We start from the raw sequence: 26,798 nt of genomic DNA on the forward strand, positions 1-26,798 counted from the left end.
ACATCAGCGGAACCACCAGTGACGTAAGCAGGGCCAGCGCCGCAGAGTCACGTGATCCTGACGTGTGCGGTCAGCTGATTTTAACAGGGTTTGGAGCTGTTTTGTACCGGTGGAGGCGGGACGACAGCGCCACCTGCAGTCCGACTTCTTCAAGACAGTGTCCCAGGTTATATAAGAAGAAGAAGGTCAAATAAATAATGAGCAACGAACGCAAAGCAGAACAGAAGCAACTCAAATCTGACATTTCTGATCATTGAAAAAAGAGAGAAGTGCTGGATTAAAGAGCCAATCAGAATACAGAAATGTGCCCAAATGGACTTTAAACCGGGACGAGGGGCCTTTTTACTCTCACACACCTGGAATACTGTCCTGAAGAAGTCGCACTGCAGGTGGCGCTGTCGTTCTGCCTCAGTTGGTAGGAAGACAGCGCCAAAACCTGTTTAAATCAGCTGATCCGACATGACACAACAACATGTGACTGAAACTGTCTTGGTCTGGAAAAAACGCAATCAAAATAAAAAACAAAATAAAAAATAAACTGCAAATAACTGACAAAAACAAAACGTTCACAGTCAAACTAAACAACAAATGCCATTAAAAATACAGTAATTGTGTGGTGTAATTTTTCTCAGTTTGACCAAATTCGAGTCATTCTCATATTAAACTTAGATTCATTGATTTACATTTTTACTTTTTTTTCAATCCATTTATCTGCCATATTAAAGCTACACTATGAAACTTTCTAAAATGGGCACGTCACCTGCATTTTAACATGGAAACAGAAAGTTAAAGCCATACTTGGGAACATTCTCCATGGAGATAGAGACGTTATATGGCATATGTAAGATTATAGACAGATAAATAACATTTCCATGGAAACAAGCAGGAAAAGAACCTTCTCCAGGTAAAGTAACAGTCAGGTTTGTGGAGATGCAAGCCCGATGCAAGCACGGTTAGGATGCATGTATTTCAGTGCAAAAAAATAAAAGTAAATTAAAGTTAAAAAAAAGTAAAAAAAAAAAAAAAAGATTGAAATAAAATAAAAAAACATCAACCCCCCAAAAATAAGATAAACATAAATGGTCTATTTTTTTGGCTAAAATCAAACACTGGATTTATAAGTTAAAAAATAAGTAAAAAATAAATAAATATAAATAAATCAATAAATAAAATACAAAACAAAAATAAAATAAAATAAAATAAAAATAATAAAATTATAATAAAACAAATTGTCTATTTTTTGGGGGGCTAAAATGTTACACACTGGAGTCATAAGTAAAATAATAATAATAATAATAATAATAATAATAATAATAATAATAATAATAATAATAATAATAAATTGTTTATTTTTTGGCCAAAATGTTACACACTGGAGTTTTAAGTGCAGCTTTTATCCTTCTGACAGATAAAATAATTAAAAATAGTTAATGAAATTAATGCATGAAAACTCGTCCCATTTACTCAATAATCTGAGTTAGTTTAACTCAACGTTTCCTCTTTGTTTTTGCAGCGCTCGTATCGGCCGTCGTTACGTCACTGGTCGTTACGTCACTGGTCGTCACGTCACTGGTCGTCACGTGGTATTTTTCTTTAGTTAAAGTTACAAAGGGACTCTCCGCGCTCTGGACCGTTCACATCCTCCTCTGGGACCGAACACTTTCAGAACATTATGATTCTAACGAGGCTTGTCTCCTGAAAGTGTCCACGGCTGCGGCGCCCTCTAGTGACATCAACAGGCCAAACAGAACACACATCTGGACTTAGGGCAATGGTGAAAAACAAACAAAAAAACAGTTAAAGGCGTACTGTGTAACTTTTCTGGTGTACCGTGTGGTCTCCATGGAGATGTTAACAGCTGTAAGGATTAGTTTGACTGAAACACGGACTTTTGAACGGGCTCCACTGTGTTTACTGCAGGATTACTTTGTTAATCTGTTTTAATGTCTAATACTGCTCAAGGATTAATAAAGTCTGAACCTGGAATGTTCCACAGTACGGCATTAAACTTAACCTGTAATGGAATACCGTATTTTCTAGAGTATAAGTCGCTCCAGCCCAAAAAAATGCATAATAATGAAGAAAAAAACATATTTCGCATATAAATCACATCTGAGGATAAGTCACACCCCAAACTATGTAAAAAGTGCGACTTATAGTCCAGAAAACACGGTAAATGTAAGATATATATGTACGATTTAACAGTACTCTTACTCGAGTAAAAGTTGTGGTTCCTTTTCCCTCTGAGAGTCTAAAGTGACAAAGGTTTTATGCAACAATATGAAATGATTTGAACATTTGAAAACAGATTTTGTGCATTATTTCATGTTTTGTTCTTCACATTAACCTTAAATTAACTTCACATTAAATCAGATGTCACGTCCAGTAAGTTACTCTTTAAGTTACTCTTACTTGAGTACGGTAATACTTTTCCCAAATACTTTTTTACTTGTACTTCATTTCTTGGACCACTACACTGACCTTGTACTTGAGTAATATTATGAATTATTATGAAGAAATAAACATATATTTCACATATAAGTCACATCTGAGGATAAGTTGCTCCGCAAACTATGAAAAAAGTGTGACTTATAATCCAGAAAATACAGTAAAAGTAAAGATATCTGTACGATTTAAGAGGAGCATTGTGCAAAATCGACTTTTTGGAGCGTTCGACCATGATATAATGTTGTTTCCTCAGTAAAAACGTGCCTGAAGAGCATGTGTAAGTAATCTAGTGATCTTTCCTTCGAATCCTCCTTAAGAACCCGTCCAAAGCTCCGCCCACAAGCCTACGACACGTTATGTGTTAGCAATGAATACAACACAGAAGTGTAATACGCCGTGGAACATTCCAGGAACAACAATAACATCTAAACAGGTGACACACTCCAAGAGAAAAGAAAAAGTTACAGAGTAAACCTTTAACATAAGTAAAACGGCATAATCCACACGGTCAGCTCTCTGTGTCTGGGTCAGTTTTTCCTCATGAAAACAAGACGATATAGTTTAATAATGAGGAATTTTAGTGTTTAATCAAATACGAATTTATAAAATCTTTGTCTGTAGAGCAGAAAACGACCAGTGTGACCAAAGATTTAAACATTTCACTCATTTTTTCCTCAATATTTGGACCAAAAGTGTCCGTTTACTTTGAGGATGGTCATGAAACTTAAAGAGGGGGTAATACACGTAACATATTTAGACCATTTCATAAGTTTGCTCTCTTTGCTAAGTCCCTCCCCCTTCAGAGCGCTCTCACAATCAGCTGCATCCCGTTAATCAAACTACTGCACATCACACCGGGTTTGTGAAGTCATAGTGTACAGTTTTGAGTCATGTTTTTGTATATTTATGGAGGATTGTCGCGCGGGAGCATGGGTGATGTAGGTTTGTGGGCGGAGCCTCGTACAGGATCGTACTTCTAACCGTTACGAGGTTCAAATAGGACCAGGGAGAGATCGTTAAATGACTCAAACATGCCTGGGTGACATCTAAACCGTCTTCAGGCATGTTTTTGATGAGGGAACGACGTTATAACATGGTATAAAGCTAAAAAAAAGTACATTTAGCGTAATACCCCCTCTTTAAAATAATGATCGACATGATTTAAAGACATTAAACATTGCCCTGTTTCATTACACTGTACATTTTTGCTTGGTTTTGTTCATAAGGCGTTCCCACTGTATAGCTCCTTAACAACAAAATCTCCCCAAATTCCCAAAATAAAATAGAATATAATGGAAACTTCCGCAGTTTTCCACATCTTCTCTCCGTCTGTAAAGTCAGTACAATCTCGTCTGCATACCTGATGTTTAAAGTCATATGGCCATAAATGTTTTGTTTTTCATAACTTCCCTGTTCACGTCGAAAAAAACAAACAAAAATAATGCACTTTTTTTGTTCAATGTCACACTTTTCAGAACATAAAACATAAAAAATATATCTGACATTATAAACATTTAACCCCAAAAACAAACTCTGGAATGAGATTATGAAAAATAATAACAAAAATAGAAGGATCATAAAGAAAACGTCTTAATAGTTATGATATAAATATGTACATGATTCAAAGCTAAACGCTGTTCCATAACAAGGCCACTGGAGGGCGCTACTGACCATGCAAAGATATGGGAGGATGAGCTACATGGGCTTTAGAGAAGGGGATAAAACACTTAATAATGTTTTTTTAATAAGTTATTTAGAATTTTGTAATAGTATTTGTGATCATTTTAATATAGGGATTTATATTTTACCTTTTAAAACTTTTTTATATTACACAAAAATGACTTTTTTGAGGTTTAATCCATGTTCTAATGTTGTTCCTCCTCAAAAACAGACCTGGAGTTGTGTTTTGTTTCATTCACACATTTGACTCACACTTTATTATTCGTCTGTAACATCTACAAACCTCTAAATGTGACGTTCCACCTTGTGATGTCATCAAGTCCTGGTTTAAATTCAGGTTTAGTCCTGGTTTAGTCCTGGTTTAAATTCTGGTTTAGTCCTGGTTTAAATTCTGGTTTAGTCCTTGTTTAGTCCTGGTTTAGTCCTGGTTTAAATTCTGGTTCAGTCCTGGTTTAAATTCTGGTTTAGTCCTGGTTTAAATTCTGGTTTAGTCCTTGTTTAGTCCTGGTTTAGTCCTGGTTTAAATTCTGGTTCAGTCCTGGTTTAAATTCTGGTTTAGTCCTTGTTTAGTCCTGGTCTAGTCCTGGTTTAAATTCTGGTTCAGTCCTGATTTAAATTCTGGTTTAGTCCTGGTTTAAATTCTGGTTCAGTCCTGATTTAAATTCTGGTTTAGTCCTGGTTTAAATTCTGGTTTAGTCCTTGTTTAGTCCTGGTTTAGTCCTGGTTTAAATTCTGGTTCAGTCCTGATTTAAATTCTGGTTTAGTCCTGGTTTAAATTCTGGTTTAGTCCTGATTTAAATTCTGGTTTAGTCCTGGTTTAAATTCTGGTTTAGTCCTGGTTTAGTCCTGGTTTAGTCCTGATTTAAATTCTGGTTTAGTCCTGGTTTAAATTCAGGTTTAGTCCTGGTTTAGTCCTGGTTTAAATTCTGGTTTAGTCCTGGTTTAGTCCTGGTTTAGTCCATGTGAGTGTCTCTCCTCGGTTCTCACTGATTCTCCTCGACATTTCTCTTTTTCCCTGTTTTTTGTTCTGTTTTTGTTTGTTTTTTTCCTGCAGGAGGAGGGTCTGAGGACAGGGGGCGCTCTGGGACAGTTCTCCATTTGCTTATCTTCAATTAACGTTGGTTTATGTTCACGACCTACGTCTGTTTCACTGTGAATGAAACAAAACACAAGTCCAGGTCTGTTTGAGACGAGGAAACGACATTAAAACAGATGAGAGAACAGAGTGATCTGAGTGTTTAAAATGTGTTTTCAGTCGGTCACATCAGATCCAAACATCGTAACGCTACAGATACAGAAGAAGAACTGTATATAACCTGCAAATAAGGTCAAAAACATTCACAATATCTGCCAGATTAGTGCCAAATTAGCTGCTGGTTCAGTGTATCCACGGGCAAGATACACTGCTGGGCCAAAAAAAAAGTCGCCACCTGAATTTAACTAAGTAAATATGTACGAGCCTCCTGTTGGATAATTACTTCATGGACGATTATTTTTCTTCAACCTCCGACTGGTGCGATGAGGAGCTTCTCATTTGTCAAACACGTGGAACGACACATCCTGCGGTCGAGGAAAAGATGTTCGTCAAATCACGGGCATCGAGCAGAGAAAACATCTGAGGAGATCGAAGAAACGACTAAAATCGGGGTCATCGGGCGACATTTCAACGTTCGGTCAAATCAAAACCGAAGAAAAACAACAGTCGAACTCAGGGCTGTGGTTAAAAGTGAAAGTCCAACGAAATATTAGAGTGTGACCTTTTTTTTTTTTTTGGCCAGGCGGTGTAAAAGTTTGAGTTCATGTGACGTCACTTTGTTCTTAAATAGTTGAACCTGAGCTGAGACAAGTCACAATCCTCAGGTGGAGTTTTCTCTGTGAAACTGTCAGATTACGGATGTTTTGACCTGTTTATGGTTCAAATCTCTAATTCTCGGGCCTAATCCACGTGAAACAAAAACTGGGACAAAGTTCATCGACTCGTGAAATGTTTTTTTTGTTGTTTTTTTCACATTAGCGTCAAAAAAGTGGAGCCACACAGTCGACATTGTTAAAAAAAACTAACAAAAACAAACACTGAACCTCCCACAGAGTTATACAGGCCCCTGCGCACCATCTGAAACTATGACATCATCAAACTCTACAGCACGGACGCCGCCGACTCGCCTCCCCGACTCCACGGATCTGATCTTACGGCGCGGTGACCGACTTAAACGTGACGCGAAACTTTTCAAATGAAACGTGACATTTCATAATCTGAACTTTAATGAGCCGATATTGATACTTTGCAGCTGATGCCGTCAACATTCCCTGCTGCGGAGCGATGCTAACTGTAGGCACTGCTCTGTCTGAAGCTCTGTTACTTAATTTAAACGTTAATCTGTTGTTTCTTTTGTTTTCTTTTGTTTTTTTTTACACAATATGACCATAAAGTACTGACTTGGATAAAAGAATCCCTCTCAAATAGCATTACAGTCTCAAGCTAGCATTAGCATTAGCATTAGCGTTAGCCAGCAGTTTTACAGTTAGCGACTCTCACATTTTTGTTGAAAATTAAACTCCTGAACATCTTGGATCGATCACTGGCTCCTGAAAATGTGTAGTTTGAGTTTTCAGACCGTCTCATGTGGATTGTGTCACCACGCCGGACATCCTGCCATAGACATACACGCAGAACCCCCCCAGCGCGATGTCACTGCAAAGTATCAATATGAATGCGTTCTCTTCGTTCTGGTTCTGGTTGTAAATGACCGATAAACTCAGGTTACCTTCGTCTCCCTCTCATTCCTCCGTTTCCTCTTCCCTTTTCTCCGGTAAAAAAACACATAAAACAAATAGGTTCTTTAGGCGTGAAACTTCCTGATTGTTGGAGGCGCCACGCGTTACATGGCCGCTGCGTCGCCACGGTGACTCTGGGGCACCTCTGTCTCCCCCGCCCGCCCTCAGCACCGCCGCTCGTCCGTAATTAACGTGGAGTCCGGCCGCGCGGTCCTGTCGTTGGCGCGGCGACGGTATCCAGGGCGCGCCGGGGATGCTGCCGTCAGTGGTCCATCGTCACGGCGCCCAGGCTGTTGTCGTGGCGACCCATCTCCTCCAGCACGGCGGCCAGCTCGTTCAGGTCTCCGTCGGGGAAATGCTGCGCCTCCCACAGGTCCAGGATCACGCCCGTCGGACTGGACTTAGTGGCGAAGTAGTTGAGATATCTGCACGGAGAAAGATACAAGCGTTAAAGCGGAAGTACGCACGTAAACTCCGCCCACAACCACGATTTGAACAGAACTGATCGACAGAGCCTTGAGGACTAAAGACGAGAGTGAAGAGGGAGGACGGGCGGACTCTGGAGGTGTAAGGCACAGTGGGATCGGTCTAACGCATGTATGTCAAACTCAGGCCCGGGGGCAAAATCTGGCCCATGGTGTAATTATATTTGGCCCATGAGATCATATCAAATGTGCATTAGAGCTGGCCCGCCGGTATATCACGGTCTGGTACGCTGGTGTGTAATGGAGACCGGCGAGCGCTCCTCTTTTTCTGTTGACACTCATTAGCGACCGAGCTAATGGTCACCTCGATCAAATTAATTACTACAAAGAGAAACATCATTAGTTTTAATTATTTAAATAATAAATGAATACTACAGATGTGTCTTTTATTTCAATTTTAATTTCTCATATGAAGCTTGAGTTGTTCCAGATTTTGTGTTTAAGCAAAACTAAACTTTTTTTTTTTTTTTTTTCCGTATGAAAAGGTTAAACATCATCAGGTGAAGTCAAGAATTTGTCTCAGTTTTTAATTTTGGCCCAGTGTGAATTTGAGTTTGAGCCCTGGTCTAACAGGTGCCCGCACTTCAAACTCCGCCCCCCCCCCGCAGAAACAATAATCAGCTCAGTCGTAGCAGTCTTGTGTGATGTCACATAGTACTTGAAAGATCCAAACTGACCTAAATTTGTGCTAAAGTTTGAGCAGTAAAACTCCACATACACAGTTTAGGTTCAAATGTAGATTGTTTTTTAGTTCCTCTAAGAAAGATTTTATAATTATGGAACATTCAGACGTTATTTAAAAACTTTTCGATAGAATAATGACATCATAGTTTCACTTTCTCAGCTCGTCTCCATGACCGTGTTTGTGCTTTTCTAAAATGTTCCACAGTTTGGCGTTAAACACATTTATCTCCATGAAGAAACTGCATTAAATAAGACATGTTGAATGCCATACTGTGGAATATTCCTGACTAAAACATAACTTCTCCATGGAGATTGACCAACTGCCAGAAAAAGTACATGATATAGCTTTAATCTAATGTACCTGACGGTTTAAAACAATAGCAGCTGAGCACAGACAGAACTTTAGGCATTACCACCACAAAAAAACAAAAAACAAAACAACTCCAAGTGTGTTTCTTATTACGCTGAAGTCTTTTTGTGCCACGTTTGGCGAGAACATGACGAAACAAACGGGCAAAGTAACAGTAAAGTCAACAGTTTATCTACGGCCTCGCTCCGCGTTTGTCTCCGCCCCCTGAACGTGACATCTTAATCATTATTATTAGCTCTATTAGCCGCGCCGGTTTGTATTTTCCCCTCCATTTATAAACGTCTCTGAACGCAACATTACTCAGGCGGCCATTTTGTGTGAACGCTGCACTTATGAAGCCTTCAGTGTTACAAACGACACGCCTGAACACGAGTCAGAGGAGCCGTACATCAATGTGATTTTAACACGTGAGAACGGGCCGCCGCTCGCCTCGCCGCGCCTACGACCGACTCCACGCTGACAAGTTCACACACGTTTATATCCATAGGTAAAGGAGCACTGTGTAACTTTTCTAACATCATCCCATCTCTATACGAGTCGGTGATGCCACTAAGCCAAGGTACTGGTCAGATCTACGGAGAACTGACCCCGCCAACAGTTAGAATGAATGTTTTTTTAAGCTAAGATAATACCTACAAGATAGACTAGTTTAATGCTTTACTGTGGAACATACCAGGCAAAAAGAACAAAGAAACGTTGCCATGGAGATCAGCAGGTGGAGTATTAGTTACATACTGCAGTTTTAACACGTGTTTGTTAATGTTTCAGTGGATCTACTCACAAACCAAACTAGCTGAACATATTTCTTAGTTCTTTGTTGTTTTGTTAGTAAACACACAGTATGATGCTTGTTTGTTTGTATCTGCGGTGGAGTGTCTTGCCAAAAGAAACAACAACAGTAGACGGTTGGGAAGTTTGGAGTTGTCGAGGTGGAGTTTGTTTACCTGTCGAGGTGGAGCGTGTTTACCTGTCGAGGTGGAGCGTGTTTACCTGTCGAGGTGGAGTGTGTTTTACCTGTCGAGGTGGAGTTTGTTTACCTGTCGAGGTGGAGTTTGTTTACCTGTCGAGGTGGAGTTTGTTTACCTGTCGAGGTGGAGTTTGTTTACCTGTCGAGGTGGAGTTTGTTTACCTGTCGAGGTGGAGTTTGTTTACCTGTCGAGGTGGAGTGTGTTTACCTGTCGAGGTGGAGTGTGTTTACCTGTCGAGGTGGAGTGTGTTTACCTGTCGAGGTGGAGTGTGTTTACCTGTCGAGGTGGAGTGTGTTTACCTGTCGAGGTGGAGTGTGTTTACCTGTCGAGGTGGAGCTTGTTTACCTGTCGAGGTGGAGTTTGTTTACCTGTCAAGGTGGAGTGTGTTTACCTGTCGAGGTGGAGCTTGTTTACCTGTCGAGGTGGAGTTTGTTTACCTGTCAAGGTGGAGTTTGTGTGCCAGGATCCTCCAGTCGTTGCCTCGTGTCTGTGGGGCGTCCAGGCTGCCACACAGCTTCTGTCTGATGGAGAGGGGGATGCGGAAAGCTCCTGGGCCCTGGAGGGACGTGATGCTGTTGGCGGGATCCATCAGGGAGGTGTCTATGCACTGGACCTCCTGCACACAGAGACAGTGATCAGGGAGGTGTCTATGCACTGGACCTCCTGCACACAGAGACAGTGATCAGGGAGGTGTCTATGCACTGGACCTCCTGCACACAACTAGGCTAGTGCTTTGCTTCTGTCTGAAATGTTCCACACTATGGCATTAAACTACTGTAGTCTATGTGAGGAGGAGCAGAGGAGCAGGGAGGTGTTCTTCTCTCAGTCCGATGTTGACGCTGCTCCTTCTGTCGCCTCCTGATGGTTTTGGATTTGTTTTTATTACACTGTAGACAAAAGTTTACACTGTCTGGAGTAAAACCTGTTTTCCTGATCTACAAGAAATAAAAGTCAGGTACAAGCTCTTTAATAATAATAATAGACCCCTATTTCTCCCTCTCTCCTCCTCTCCCTCTCTCCTCCTCTCCTCCTCTCTTTCTCTCTCTAATAAACTCTCCTGGCACAGACACCAGGAGCTGCCTCTGCTGATCAGACTGATGGCTGTTTAGGAGTCTGCTCCCTCCTCCTCCTCCTCTCCTACTCCCCCCTCTTCTCTCTGCTCACTCTCTCCTCCCCCTCTCCTCTTCCTTTCTCTTCCTCCACTTCTCCTCCCTTTCCTCTTCTCTCTTCCCTCTTATCTCCTCTCCTCCTCCTCTCCTCTCTCTCCAGATGAGACTGATGCCTGTTTATACCTCCTCCTCCTCCTCTACCTCTTCTCCTCTTTCTCCTGATGAGACTGATGCCTGTGTATACCTCCTCTTCCTCCTCTACCTCCTCTCCTCTCTCCAGATGAGACTGATGCCTGTTTATACCTCCTCTTCCTCCTCTACCTCCTCTCCTCTCTCCAGATGAGACTGATGCCTGTTTATACCTCCTCCTCCTCCTCTACCTCTTCTCCTCTCTCTCCAGATGAGACTGATGCCTGTGTATACCTCCTCCTCTCCTCTTCCTCCTCCCTCCTCTCTTCTCCTCTCTCTCCTGATGAGACTGATGCCTGTTTATTCCTCCTCCACCTCCTCTTCCTCCTCCTGGATGATAAATGGAGGAGGCCTGTCAGTCGCACTAAAGGCTGGTGTCTAACTGCTCCGCTCGGCACAAAGAGGAGAGACTGGATTATGAAGCGCTCGCTCACACAGGATGGATTGAGGCGTCACTCACTCCTGTACCCGCTCACACGCCGTCGCTCACTCCTGTACCCGCTCACACTGTGCACTATTTTACACTAATGTAAAGTGACTGTGAGGAGAGAGTGGGTGGAACAGATGCTCAGCAGAAGTGTGAGCGGAGAAACAAACTGATGAATAAACAAAAGCGGATGGTTGGAGCGCAGTTTACAGCAGGGCGGAGGGGAAGGTGGAGGTGCAGGTCACACACACACACACACACACACACACCTGCTCTTTCTCTGCTTTATTTTATTTATATTACATCACTCTTGGATCTCAGTGTGACTCTGAAGTGCTGTGTGTTTGGGAGTTTTCCTGGCTCGCTCTATTGTTTTCTTTGTTTCCTTTGTTTGCTTTGGGTCTGGGGATGGAGTTATAGATGGGTGAAAAGTTAAGTCTCACTTTTTGTCCAGTTGACAGAATTTACTTTTGGCTTTTACTATGAAATAACTCAACATTTTTTGTATTTATTTTGTGTTTTTATTGAATCCTCAGAGTCTTTGCTTCATCGACGGCTCAAACCCTCGTCCTCCTCTCAATGAGCCTCAGGATGAAGTCTTGGTTTTCACTTCACAGCTGAGCCATGGTCAAAAAATGAGTTTATGGTCAAGTTTTTGAGTTATTTTTGAGTTTATTTTTGGTTTGACACATTCCACATGTGTCATTCATCGTTTTGATGCTTCAGTGAGAATTTACAACATAAATAAAGAAGAAAAACACATGAAAAAGTGTGAAAAGACTTTTGTGTGGTTCCTTCTTCACCTACTCTTCTTTTGAAAATGATATATTCTGCCAAAACAATATATGAACATGTTTAAGAAGTTTCATTTTGGTTTCTGACACTCACCTCCCTTTGCTCTCTGTGCTAAGTCCCTCCCCCTTCAGAGTGTACTCTCCACAGAGTGCTCTCTCCACAGAGTGCACTCTCCACAGAGTGCACTCTCCACAGAGTGCACTCTCCACAGAGTGCACTCTCACAGCAGCTTTACTCTTCACTCACACTGACCTTGGCTCATCTCTTTTTCTTATGCTGTTTGAAAAACAAAACTACTCTTGGACGCTCCTTTTCCCTCTTCATCTGTCCATCTGTCTCTTTCTTTCCCTGTCTCTCTCTCAGTTTAGTGGTACAGTGTTGTGCGCCCTCTCTCTCCCACCCTCCCTCAGGCCTCTCTCACTCTTTCTTTCTCTCTCTGTCTCTCAGTTTACTGGTTCACTGTGCCCTCTCTCGCTCCTGCATGAATGATAGATTAGAGGAGGAGGTGCAGGAGGTGCACAGGGGCACAGCCAAACTCTGACTCGACTTTAGGCCTGTGCGTCCTCCTCTGCCCTCTCTCCGCTCCCTCTCGTCCTGTCCTCCTTTATCAAGTCTGTTTATGTTTTATTTATTTTTTTCCTATAGACCTGGTGTAGATCTGCACAGACACAGAACCTTTCTCCTCTGACACACGAGCGCTCGACAAACCCCCACCGTGGGTTTAGTTTTATTTTATGCCTGACCTCCTGCAGTGTGGTGGCGATGCTGAAGATCTGGCCCTCCCCCTCCACCTGCCGCACACACAGTTTACAGCTCAGATCTGTGGAGCAGGAGCTGAGTCTCTCCAGGGTGAAGGTGCAGTGAAGGCTCCTCTGACCGCCGCTCCACACCTGGTAGAACGGGATCTCCTGGAACACGAGTAAACAAACATCACGGTTAGTTTTATACTACAGAGACCAGCGAGGACGTGAACATTTAAGCTAACATCACTTTAAAATAACTCACTATGTTTGTCTCCAGATGCTCAAAATCACTTTATAACTTCATAGAAATGTGTGTGAAGTGTCTTGCTTAAGGACACAATGGCAGTTTCCACAGGAGTCAGTGCTGCGTCACTGCGGCGCCTGGTGTTCCCTCCTGCGGTTAGCTTGGTACGGCCATTTTAAACCGGGTACTTAGCTTGTACTAGCTCGTATTTAGAGGCTAGCTTGATTTACCTGACACTGAGCAGATGCTTGTGTTAGCAGGTACATAGCGGTTAGCTTGCATTACCTGCTACTTAGAGTTATGAGGAGTCTGTTTTTGCAGTACATCTGTATAGTTTAGCCAGTATTTTGGTTAGCTTGAAATACCATGTCTTCATACAGTGTTTCTCTTACCTGGTGCTTTGTAATTAGCTTGTATTACCTGGTACTCAGCAGTTAGTTTGTATTAGCTCTACCTGATATGTAGCAGTTAGCTCATATTAGCTGTACCTGATACTTAGCTGTTAGCTTGTATTAGCTCTACCTGGTGTGTAGCTGTTAGCTCATATTAGCTCTACCTGATACTTAGCTGTTAGCTCGTATTAGCTGTACCTGATACTTAGCTGTTAGCTCATATTAGCTGTACCTGATACTTAGCTGTTAGCTTGTAATAGCTCTACCTGATACTTAGCTGTTAGCTCGTATTAGCTGTACCTGATACTTAGCTGTTAGCTCATATTAGCTGTACCTGATACTTAGCTGTTAGCTTGTAATAGCTCTACCTGATACTTAGCTGTTAGCTCGTATTAGCCGTACCTGATACTTAGCTGTTAGCTCGTATTAGCTGTACCTGATACTTAGCTGTTAGCTCGTATTAGCTGTACCTGATACTTAGCTGTTAGCTCGTATTAGCTGTACCTGATACTTAGCTGTTAGCTCGTATTAGCTGTACCTGATACTTAGCTGTTAGCTCGTATTAGCTGTACCTGATACTTAGCTGTTAGCTCGTATTAGCTGTACCTGATACTTAGCTGTTAGCTCATATTAGCTCTACCTGATAGCTGTTAGCTCGTATTAGCTGTACCTGATACTTAGCTGTTAGCTCGTATTAGCCGTACCTGATACTTAGCTGTTAGCTCGTATTAGCTGTACCTGATACTTAGCTGTTAGCTCGTATTAGCTGTACCTGATACTTAGCGATGAGTTTGCTCTTCCAGTGCGGCTGAGGCACGTCGTGGATGGACAGTCTGAGGTTGTGGGTGCTGTCTTTAAACCTGAGGCTCTTTGGCTCGTCCAGGAGCTTTCCTCCCATCTGCGTCTCCATCTGAAGCACCTCCTGCAGCGCACGGAGAGAAAACTCATGAGAAATGGGATCAAATATGTCAGCGACAAACACAGAGGGAGAACTAAAACAGAGACACAGAACTCAACACGCCAAAAGTACAGGCTCGGTAAGTCAACATTATTTGGATTGAGGACAATTTATCAGGATGTTTTTATATTTAAAATAAGAAAAATTGAATTGAAAAAAAAAAAATGAAAAAAAAATGGTGGATAATATTTCTTTAATCAAATTTACTCAATTTTTATTTTTTTAATTCAAATAATCACATGTATCAAGCCACGTTTTGCAGTTTAACGTCTGCAAACAACGACTGTCCAAAATGATGGTCAAACGGGTCAAATGAATGGTTCTGAGTTTAAATATTTGTGGATTTTGTTTGGTTATTCACACACTGTACATTTTAATTACATTTTTTTTTACGATTTTATCCGCCAAACGTATTGAAGACCACGCGACATGTGTTTAAGAGCTTTATAAATATGAAACACCTCCCACGGTTTCCCTCAGCGATCCATTCCTCCCACACACCTGTAAACATTCCTCCTCACGCGCTCCTTTGAAATGCCAATGCAATTAGAGCACACAACACACACACAAAAAAAACACCGTTACTTTATGAAAAACATGCATTAAAGCTGCATTACGTAACTTTTCTGGGTCCACCGTCTGCTTGTTTTCCTACATATCAGCGTTGAAGCGTGAGATTAAACATGTCTTGCATTTTTATAGTTTTTTTTTTTTTTTATACTTTGAAAAACACATGTTCTTATTGTGCCTGGGCTCGCCTTTCGACAGATCTGAGCCGTAACTGCACCTGCTTGTCTAAAAGTCTGTTAGTCAAGTTACACTTTAATCTGAGCTATTTTAACACAACCTGACCAAGGACAAACTTAATGGAAACTACAACAGGTGAGAGGATTTGTACCGTTAAATATGTCCCTCTCAAGTAACATTATAGCCACAAGCTAGCATTAGCATTAGCATTAGCATTAGCCAACAGTTTTTTCTGTCCGTCGCTCTCAGCTTTTTGTGTAAAATCAAACTCCTGAACAGGACCATGAGCTCGGATTGATGAGAAATATGTGGTTTAAATCCATTTTGTGTTTTTTTTCTTGAGTTTTTAACTTGTCGTGTTTGGTACCGTGTGCATTTTCTGAACGCGTCCTTCTAACTGGAGGCTCTACTCTGTCTGCAGGTCTGTTAGTCAAGTCAAACTTTAATCTGAGCTTTGTTTTAACACAATCTGACCAAGAACAAACTTAATTAAAACTATAACAGGTGAGATGATTCGTGCCGTCAAACAACTCCCTCTCAGATAAGATTATAGCCACAAGCTAGCATTAGCATTAGCATTAGCGTTAGCCAACAGTTTTTCAGTCTCAGTCACACTCTCTCTCTCACATTTTTGGATTGATCACAGGTTCCTGAAAATATGTGGTTTTAATTTTGTATTTATCTCGTGTTTGTTAACGTTTGCATTTCGCGAGCGCCCCCTTCAGTCACTTCCTGTCACTGCAACGTGTCAGCAGAACGAGACGGTTCCAAATCCTGGTGAAACTGGCTTGACCCTGCTTTGTTTACGATTTCTAATTCAATGGTGGAACACAAAAGCTGAGCAGACTGGAGCAGACGCCTCCTCAGGGCTGTGAAAATGTGATTGAAATGCAGATTAACCAAGAGCATTGTAAGGTGCAAGGATGCGGCAAATAAAACACAAATATTCATCTTTCTAACGCAGATTCCACAAGCTGCATTATGTCACTTCTATGAGCGACTAGAGAGATTTAAAGTGAAGCAGTAAACACAGGAAATATCTGTAAAACTCTAACTTGAATCAGCAATTAAAATATTTGAAATGTTGGATTATTTTTATTATTCCAAAAACATCTCGTCTAAACTGTCCACAATGCAAGAGGAAAATGTTTTTGAAAATTATAAAGATTTACAAGATTTTTTCAGATTTGATATAAAAGTGCGTGAATATGTTATAGAAGTCACAGCAATAATAATAATAATAATAATAATAATAATAATAATAATAATAATAATAATAATAATAATAATAATAATAATAATGATAATGATAAAAATAAATAATAATAATAATAATAATGATAAAAAATAAATAATAATAATAATAATAATGATCAAAATAATAATAATAATGATAAAAATAAATAATAATAATAATGATAAAAATAAATAATAATAATAATGATAAAAAAATAAATAATAATAATAATAATAATGATAAAAATAATAATAATAATAATGATAAAAAATAAATAATAATAATGATAATGATAAAAAATAAATAATAATAATAATGATAAAAATAAATAATAATGATAATAATAATAATGATACTAACTAAATAAATAAATAATAATAATAATAATAACTAAATAATAATAATAATAATGATAAAAATAAATATAATAATAATAATAATAATAATCATAATAATAATGATAAAAAATAAATAATAATAATAATGATAAAAAATAAATAATAATAATGATAAAAAATAAATAATAATAATAATGATAAAAAAAACAAAATAAAATAATAATAATAATAATAATAATAATAATAATAATAATAATAATAATAATAAACTGTGAAAACCCAAAGATGACTGAATTTAAAGGAACAACAGATGTTTGCACAAAAATAATTGGCAATTGCAAACAGAATTATGAAAAAAAAATAAGCTGTCTGCACTTATCTTGACAGAGAAATAAATTAGTGAAGAGAAATACATATATAAATACATATATATATATATATATATATATATATATATACATATATATATAAATACATAAATAATGATTGTTTTTGCCAATAAACTTCTATAATCTCAGTATATATCACAAAGATGCTAAATAGTCACATTTTTATATGGCGCTTTTCCACCTTCACGACTCTCACATCACCCTCAGTCGTCCAGGTCTGATCCATCGCAGAAGAAAAAATAAAGTCGGGTGAAGTGTCTTGCCCAAGGACACACCCACAGCGTTCACCTGCAGGAGGTGGAATGGCACCGTCGACCCGCGGCCCTTCTCTTACCTTGAGTGCGTCTTGGTTGTCGTCCAGGCAGTAGACCCTGATGTGGTAATCCGGCGTGGAGCAGGACACCGGGCCAAACACCGCCAGCTTCAGCCTCTTGGCGGCGGCGGGGACCAGGGACTGACCGGCCAGGCAGTACGTCCCTAAGGTCTCTGTGAGCAGGTGGCACGCCTCATGGTCCATCTGCACGTAACAGGGCGTGGTGAAGTTCTCCTCGCCCACCACCACCACGTCCTGAAGGAAACGGGACACGGTTAAACGTTACAGGTTTTTAATATGGAAAACTGAACTTTATCATGTTTTAATTGTAACAGTGTGACTCTGAAGTGCTGTACGTTTGTGATTTGTTTTCTCCCCGACAAAACCCACAATGTCGATGAAACGTTCTGCACCGACAAAGACGCCTACGAAGGTTTGAACTTTGAGAGAGTTTAAACGAGAGAGAAATGTGAGAAAATGTTAACGCCTGTGTGAGAAAAGTGTATAAAGTGTGTGGTGAGGGGAAAGGAAGAAAGAGAAAAATGAAAAAGAAAGAAAGAAAAAGAGAAAGAAAGAAAGAAAAAAGAAAGACAGAAAAAGAAAGAAAGAGAAAAACGAAAAAGAAAGAAAAACAAAAAAGAAAGAAAGAAAAAGAAAGAAAGAAAAAGAAAAAGAGAAAGAAAAAGAGAAAGAAAAAGAAAGAGAAAAACGAAAAAGAAAAACGAAAAAGAAAGAAAGAAAAAGAAAGAGAAAAAAGAAAGAAAGAAAAAAGAAAGAAAGAAAGAAAAAAGAAAGACAGAAAAAGAAAGAGAAAAAGAAAGAAAGAGAAAATGAAAAAGAAAGAGAAAAACAAAAAAGAAAGAAAGAGAAAAATGAAAAAGAAAGAAAGAAAAAGAAAAAGAAAGAGAAAAAAGAAAGAAAGAAAAAAGAAAGAGAAAAACGAAAAAGAAAGAGAAAAAAGAAAGAGAAAAACAAAAAAGAAAGAGAAAAATGAAAAAGAAAGAAAGAAAAAGAGAAAGAAAAAGAAAGAGAAAAATGAAAGAAAGAAAAAAGAAAGACAGAGAAAAATGAAAAAGAAAGAAAGAAAAAGAGAAAGAAAAAGAAAGAGAAAAATGAAAGAAAGAAAAAAGAAACAGAAAAAGAAAGAGAAAAAGAAAGAAAGAGAAAAAGAAAGAAAGAAAAAAGAAAGACAGAAAAAGAAAGAAAGATAAAGAGAAATAAAAAGAAAGAAAAAAAAGAATAAGAAAGAAAGAGAAAAAAGAAAAAGAAAAAGAAAGAAAGAGAAAAAAGAAAAAAGAAAGAAAGAAAAAGAAAGAAAGAAAGAAAGAAAGAGAAAAAGGAAGAAGAAGGGAGAAGAAGAAGGAAGACGAAGGAAGAGTGTGTGAGAAAAGTGTATAAAGTGTGTGGTGAGGGGTTTTACTTATGATGACCCCCTCGATAAACGACAGAGCTCTGTATTTCACCGCCCCACACCCACAAACATTAAATACACTGTAAAAACACGTCCATAAATGTCACTTTACTGAAGTGAAAAACGTGCTGGGAAACAGACATAATGAACCAGCTGCACTTTTCTTTCAAAACAAAATAATACTTGATCCTCCGTCTCCACGTCGCTCCTTTTTGGCTCCGTTTGGTTGTAACGGGCTGATGTGGCGTGCGTGGGCGGTGTCAGGTTACACGTTAATTGCGCCGGTGACGTACTGACGTAAACTTTACTATCAAACACAATCAAACATAGGCCTGTACAGATGAATGTTAGTTTGTCTCCTGGCGCATCTCTAGATTTCACCACCTGTTTGTCTCCATGGAGATGTTATTACTTTTCCTTGAATGTTCCACAGTACAGTATTAAACAGATCTATGGTGTATTTTTCTTTAATTACAGCTGTTTTTATGCCGATATAACGTTGAGTAAGACGTCTCACAATAATCACAATATCGGATTAATGCACAAAAGCTCAGTATTTATCACGTGTACAGTTTCTTTTTTGCCATGTTTATGTAGCGAAGTGCGATTTGAGCTGTGGAGGGCAGGACAGAGCACTTCTGTGGATAATTATCGGTTCTTTCTGCACTTTATTGGCTGCAGCTCGTGGCTTTTAACGACAGGAGCCGTATGTTCACTCCACAGTGTGATCTGGAGGTCAGGAGCCTGTTACCGTCAGTGTAAGCGTCTGATGATAAATGAAAAAGTTTACACATGCTCCGTTTGTGCCCTCTGCGCTATTTCTGCAGTTTGAAAGTTGTCACTAGGCAACAGAACCTGGCGCCGTCTGCACGCGCTCCATGTCGATTCTTACCATTGGAGGGTTTGAAAGTGTGACCCGAGAAAAAGTGGAAACAGAAGAACTTTTCGAGCTTAATTGTGTTCGTAAATCTGCTTGAATTTAAAAAAAACCCTGGCCTTACAATCTGTTTTAAAATCCTTTAGTGCGCAGCTGCGTTTGCTGAGAGCGGGGTCGCCTCTCCACTGATCTGATCAATACTGTGGCCCCTAGTTTACGGCGGGAGTTATGTTCTAAAAATAACCCTCAGCTTTATTTTTTTTACAATTATTCCAAAGAGCCAATCCGGAGCGAGGCTTTTGAAGGTAACACCCCTTAGCAACGCTGTCAATCAAACCTGTTGCTAACGCTAGCTGGAGCGACCTCGGGGAAAGAAGTCGTCTGATTTGTCTGTTTTTAATGTTCATATCTTGATTTACAGACACAATAGTGAAATAAAATATGAACATTTAAGACCAAAATGAGTCCGACAGCAGCAGGTCCAGAGAAAAGGCCGACAGTTTTTCTATAGAAAGTGAATTGGAGCCAGATTCGATGGAGCCAGACGTGCGCCCACGATCACTTCCTGTTTGTAACGCGTTGGCTAGCAGGTTAGCTATGTCCATTTATATAAACAGACAAACTAAGGAGCATTCCAGGCGGAGCAAAGTGGCAAATCCTCCACAAGAAAAGTTACGCCGTACACGTTTAAAGACGCTTTTTGCCCCTGTACTTTCTCTCTTTACGCGCGCAGACTCTGATCAGTTGTTCCATCTGTAAAACTCACATTCTATAAGTTTATGTTCCTTTCAAACAACAAAAACGATGCTTTCAGTGTTATTGAGTATTGAGTCCATTCCCAGTTTTACACCCTCTCTCTCCGCTGCGTTTTCACCTCCTCCGTGTTTACTGTGTCCGGGCCCGCGCTAAAGCCGCTGTTTACAAATGAACAGCGCATTAAGCTAGTCCGAGTTCATTAGCATTAGCGAGTGGACTGTTAGCCGAACTCATTTCCCTAATGTGAACAGGTCTGAGTAAGCAGAGAGGAGTCTGCAGAGTCCCACCGCACTGCCGCTCCACGTCTAAGTGCTATTTGTACAGAAACGCTCCGGCAGACGCGCTGACGCTGGAGTTCGGTGCCGACGCGGTGAGACGGAGACGTATCAAAGCGGGAATCGGGTTTGCGTTGTATCCGAGGGTTCAGATAACGCACCGCGGAAGACGACGGGCCACTCACGAATCCATCATCAGTGTGGATTTGATTCAATTTGACTCGCTAACGTAATAACTTGACGTAATAAAACAGCTTTCAATCATTTCCTGACCATAAACAGATTTTTTCTCATGGATTTTTGTATTTTTTTTTCTCGTCCGAGTACAGATACTAAGTCCACTGTGTGTGTTTGTTGTTTTGAAGCTCACTGACGTTAACAAAAGTGTCATTTTATTCATAATCATGTGTGTTGTTTTTAATTTGTTCATGACGTTCCTCGTTTAGTCATTAGGTTTTCGATATTTTTTTCGTTATTATTATTCAGACATTCAAGCCCAGTGACCATCTTAACCAATCAGTGATCAACCTTGCGAGTCTCAACCAATCAGAATCCATCCATTCGTGTTTGGGACAGTCGCTCCCTCCGTCCTGTCCAACTTCAGACCGTCTCTACAGTCGTTCACGTCCTTCAGAAAGTGAGTCCATATTATTATTTTTACTATTTGTTGTTCATATCCCGTCAGTCTGACCTTAATTAGTTTTGTTTGAGCTGTTTTTTTCCAAAGACATAGATACATGTTCCACCAGACCACAGACTGTATAAAGAACTTGAGTAATTCCGACCGTGAGTATCATAGCAACCAAAGAGCCAATCAGGAGCCAATTAAAAATAAGTCCGCTGCATGCTGTTTGAGCCTAGTTATAAAGCTTTGTATGGTCTGATAATCAGGAAGTGTGTGTTAAAATGCTAGTTGCTGTTAGCTGTTGTCCAATAACAGGCCAAATAGCGAGTCAGGTCTGTGGAGAGGCAAGTCATTTCTCAGTAAGGTGCATGTTTTTTAGTGCAACAAAACCACCATAACAGACTGATGAAGACTCTGCTCCAAACCACTGAGACGACGGAGCGTTTAAAGACCCAGACTGACCACTGACCACAGACAATGACTGGATTATTGGATCTGGATTTTAGTCAAACTTGATTTGTCCTTGGACAGCGGCCGTGCGGGGACGTCAAAGCCTGATCTGGTCAGATCTCAGACTGGACCTGGTTGGACAGGAGCCCACGGAGAAAACCACGTGAGACAAAAGTGGAAAAAACTCATACTGTGTCTGTGAGTGCGTAGGTGGTGTTCGGACGGGCCGATGGTGCAGACTGACAGCCTCACTTAAGTCAGTCTGTCTCAGGGCAGCTGCGGCTACAACAGTGACTTACACCACTGAGTGTGGAGTGAGTGAACACTGCTCTGTGACGTGTTCTGGGATCATGAACAGTGTGGTATAAATCCAACACTTTATTAATCAAGTACAGTATTTTCTGGACTATAAGTGTCACTTTTGTCATAGTTTGTCGGGGGTGTGACTTATACTCAGATGAGACGTATATGTGAATTTATTCAACTATATAATGTCACATCTTGGTTATTGCTTCATCTTCCTCTGGAGTAAACTTGTTTGTTTTTTTTGTGCTTTATTTATCTGATTAACTGTTAATATCTTACGTTAACAAACCAGACACATGTTCAGTTCTGTCTGTGCTTCATGGAGCTGAATAAATATAAATGTGTTACGTTAGCGTGATGTACTGATATTCAGCCTGTTGTTCCACATTTTATTATTATTATTAGAACTTGACTTTAAAGATAAAATGTCTGTTCTTGGTCTCAGATTTTGTAAAATTAATTTCCCCCAAAAATGCGACTTATATATGATTCTTTCTTCATTATTATACATTTTTCCACTGGTGCGACTTATACTCCAGAGCGACGTATAGTCTGGAAAATACAATAACCATTGCCAAGAGTCACTGAAAGGACAAAGTACACAGTGTAGACACATTATATACATAGTACATATAGTACACATTGCAGAAGTACATAAACTTGGCCTCTGCTGATGCGTTGGGAAGTGAAGTGTAGTGTGAATGAGGCTAAAAACAATAGCTGCTGTCTTCAAAGTAGTTTTTATCTGAGTGAGAGCAGTGCTGACGTTACATAACGCAGTTGTTTTGATATTGCAGTATTCGTATATCATATTTCTAATGCCATTGTGTGAAGTGTGTCCAATCCCAGCGTGCTAATCTCTCCGCCTCCTCTGCCGCCGTCTGCTTATCTCCAGCCATTCACTCCATTCACACTATTCAACTATTTTCAGCGACGGCCTTTGAGCCTTTGAGCAACGCACACCCGGCCTGATGTCACGGACTTAAAGATGACCTATGGAACTTTTCTGCCAGAAGAACGGCCCCCTGCTCATCTGCGGGGATGTTATTGCTTTGCCGTAAATGTCCCGCAGTGCAGCTTTAAACTACCTCGCCGTAGAGACACAGTTACAGGTCAGATCTGTGGAGAGGCAACGTCGAATGTGCGGATTTCAAGGTATTTCTTAGCAACAAGACTTAAGATTTGATGAAGTTTAATGCACATTTCAGTCAGTTTGGTCCAATAACACGATGGTTCAGTCTCAGCTGTGCGCGCGGCGACATGTTGGTTAGCTCGCTGTGTCCCAAAGCTAATGCTAACATTTATTAAAACCGGAAATAGAAAATAAATACAAAAATATAAAGTTTAAATAAAGACGATCTGGTTGTTCTATGGATTAAATTACTCATGTTTATTAGGTGTTTAATATGCCCGGAAGTGATGACGCTAACCGTGAGCTAGCTGCTGTCGCGCACGAAGCCAACTGGCCCAAAAACCCCGAGTCTGTCTGTCAGCGTCGGTCTTCCCCGGGGAACCTAACGCCACCTCCGTACCCACCTCCCACTCGCCCATGGCCATCTGGCTCTTGAGCTGGATGAGCCAGTCCTGCTGCACGCTGTCGGCGCAGTGGTGGACGGTGAGGATCACTGGCCGGGTCAGGAGGGCTCCCGGGGGGCCGCAGCTCACCACAGGACTCAGGACGGTCTGGATGTCCTCCACGGGGGGTCTGGAACGAGAGGGGAGAGGGTCAAATGAAGGAGGCACGTTCGGGATACTCATAATGTCCACTTTATATCAGAGGTGTAACTTTTAAAAGAAAATGTACTTCTCGGAGTAGTTTTCAGACACTGTACTTGTATATCAAATAATGTGGCAGTACTTCACTCTACTTGAAGTAAAAGTTGTGGTTCCTCTTTCCTATATGTGGAATATATGTTTTTTTCTTCATTATTATGCATTTTTTGGCGTGTGCGACTTATACTCCAGTGCGACTTATACTAAAAAATACAGTAATTGCTTTTACTCCAGCAGTCGTTTTGCCAAAGTGTTTTTCAATTATAGTATTTTTAAGTAACTTTACTATAACTTGAGTATAATATTTGACTATTCCACCCACCTCTGCTTCATATAGTGTGATCATGTTCAGTTGAAGCAGAGAATCTCCACCTTAGAATTGGTCTGAATTACTACAGCTTCTTAAAAATGAGTTTCTAAATCCCCAAAACTAGAAAAAGGATAGAAATTTACATCCGTGTTGTTGTTTGCTCATGAGTCTCAGTGTGTTAAATCATGTTCTAAAGCTGTTCTCTTCTCAAAAACACTCTGGAGTTGTGTTTTGTTTCATTCACACATGTTTGAGTCACACTTTATTATTAATCTGTCACATCTACAAAGCTCGAAATGCGACGTTCCACCTCGTGATGTCATCAAGTGGTAGATTTCCACTACCTTTACTTCAGTAGGCAATTCCAGGGATTGAAATGATCCAAATGAAGGAATGAAAACCTGGACAGGATTACTTTTATTATTTTCCTTTTTATATTATTTATAATATTATTAATCACTGTGTTCATTGTATTATTTCTATATGCTTATTTATTTATTTATTTATTTACTTATTTATTTATTTATTTTGTTTTTATTTATTTATTTATTTATTTACTTATTTATTTATTTATTTTGTCTTTATTTATTTTGTCTTTATTTATTTATTTATTTTGTCTTTATTTATTTATTTATTTTGTCTTTATGGGGGGATCAATACTAAAATAAAAAATGTGATTAAAAAAAACCAAAAAACATGTATGAATAAAATGAATGAGGAAACAACATTATGACATAAATCAGAAAATAGCATAATATGGGCCCTTTTATTATAATTAATTAATGTCATGAAAATATTCCATGTAAAAATATTTATCTGAATGTTGCACTAAATTTACAGGATTGCAATGGCACAAAGTAGGTTTCTGATAAAGGAACATTTTAAAAACAGGACTAAAAGCTCTGCTCAATAATTGGTGCATCATAAGACAACAAAACATGGAAATGCCAAGGTCAGAAATTGTTTTTTAAAAGCCTAAATAATTGATCATGTAAAAGTCTCTCTCAGTTTAAAGGAACAAATATTAAATTATTCTCTGATTTGTTCTAATGTAGTTTCCTCGTCACACACAGACCTGGAGTTGTGTTTTTTTTGTTTCATTCTCACATGTTCAACACACAAACCTGCAGATTTAGGCTGAGTTCTTCTCTCAAACTGAAAACACTCTGTTCCACCTTGTGATGTCATCATGTGGTGGTACAGGAAGTGCTCCGCTGTGTTTTTAAACTCCACACACCTTCATTTATAGAATCATTTGGATCATTTCAGACCTGGGATTTCCAATTTCGACGGAACTAAAAATAAAAGGAGGAGGAGTTAACTGGAAAACTACCACTTGATGACATCACAAGGTGGAACGGAGCGTTTTGAGCTTTGGAGATGTGACAGACTAAAAATTCAGGGTGATTCAAACATGTGTGAATGAAACAAACACAACCCCAGGTCTGTTTTTTTTTTTTTTTTTTTTTTTGAGGTAACAGTCTAACACAAGAGTCAATTCTGCGTAGTACAGGACGTTTAAACACAAATGTCACACAGACGATTTCAGAGTTTTTCCACTGCTCCTCAACGCGTCCTGCACGTTCTATAATAAGACCGATACGATACAGACCTCGATACACAGGCCACGATACGATACACGTCTCGATATAGGACTTTTTTCGATTCAGTGAAAAATAAAAGCTTCCGTGACCCTTAATGATCAACAAAAATATAAACATCACTGGTGGATTTATCGTCTTTTTACTGCAGATGAATGAACATTTACATTTACACAGAGACATGTGCAGTTTAATGTCAGATCCACTAAAACAACTGTGAGACTAAAGTGTGTGTTAAACCAGTGTGTGTGTGAAGTTCATATGAAACACACCTGTTTAAATCAACAAAACTGTGAAGGAAATGTCAAATGTTCTGCACAAACACGTTTCTTTCCTCTAAACAGCCACACAAATGTAGTGCTGCGACGGAATTATATGGTAAAATATACAAAAAAGATAAAAGATACAGCCGCCTATGATATCAATTCTGTATCATTAAATTAAATTATACGATACAGCGACGTTTTGATATTTTTGCACGCCCCTGGTCTATAATCAGACACCGACAAAGCCGTTCTTCCGTTGTCCTGCGTCTGTTGATTTAAACACATGTAAGAGCAGTGTCCTTCAGTGGACCTCAGTAATATCGATCTCTTTCCCTACGCTATTATAGACCCATGAACGCACCGCTTTCACAACTAGAGCAAAATATTATAGAAAATCACCAGTGGCGCATGTTTTTTTTGACGTCACTGTCCGTGCCGCAGTGTTAGCTTACATACATGTGCGTTTCAAATGAGCAGCCATGTTGAAACATAATGAACCAGCTCCAACGACACTGTAGCTTGTTTAAAATAAGTCGATAATCTCATGTGATTTTTGCTTGCGTATTATCGATCGGCGCACTGAAAATAGGGTTGATCTTTATAGAAACGCAAGGAGGGGGGAGCCTAATTGTCATTGACTGGTATTGATCGATACAAACAACGACGAATAGCTGGGATAAAACTCTCTAGAGACGCAGTCGTGGAAGAAGAAGAGGGGTAATTGTGAGGAAAATTGAGGAGACAGACATGAAAAGTATCAAAATAAAAAGCAGAATGGAAGTGGACGGGTGCGAGGAAGCCTGAAAGACGACTCTGCAGGAGGAAATGACAAAAACGGTGGAGCAAATTCAATCCGG

At 39.8% G+C, this 26,798-nt stretch overlaps 1 protein-coding gene across 1 annotated transcript in view; it reads right to left on the minus strand.

The window, feature by feature from the left end:
• Positions 1-7,165: 7,165 nt before the first annotated feature.
• unc5ca (unc-5 netrin receptor Ca) overlaps positions 7,166-26,798 on the minus strand; it is a 397,363-nt gene continuing 377,730 nt past the window's right edge. Inside the window, exons 12-17 of the mRNA XM_055224198.1 lie at positions 23,528-23,696; positions 17,313-17,546; positions 14,082-14,231; positions 12,674-12,838; positions 9,848-10,026; positions 7,166-7,328 (exon numbers count right to left, since the gene is read on the minus strand). Coding sequence (XP_055080173.1) covers positions 7,166-7,328; positions 9,848-10,026; positions 12,674-12,838; positions 14,082-14,231; positions 17,313-17,546; positions 23,528-23,696 — 1,060 coding nt within the window. The remainder of the gene's footprint in view (positions 7,329-9,847; positions 10,027-12,673; positions 12,839-14,081; positions 14,232-17,312; positions 17,547-23,527; positions 23,697-26,798) is intronic.

This window comes from Periophthalmus magnuspinnatus, chromosome 9 (genome assembly GCF_009829125.3).
Source record: "Periophthalmus magnuspinnatus isolate fPerMag1 chromosome 9, fPerMag1.2.pri, whole genome shotgun sequence".
NCBI lineage: Eukaryota > Metazoa > Chordata > Actinopteri > Gobiiformes > Gobiidae > Periophthalmus > Periophthalmus magnuspinnatus.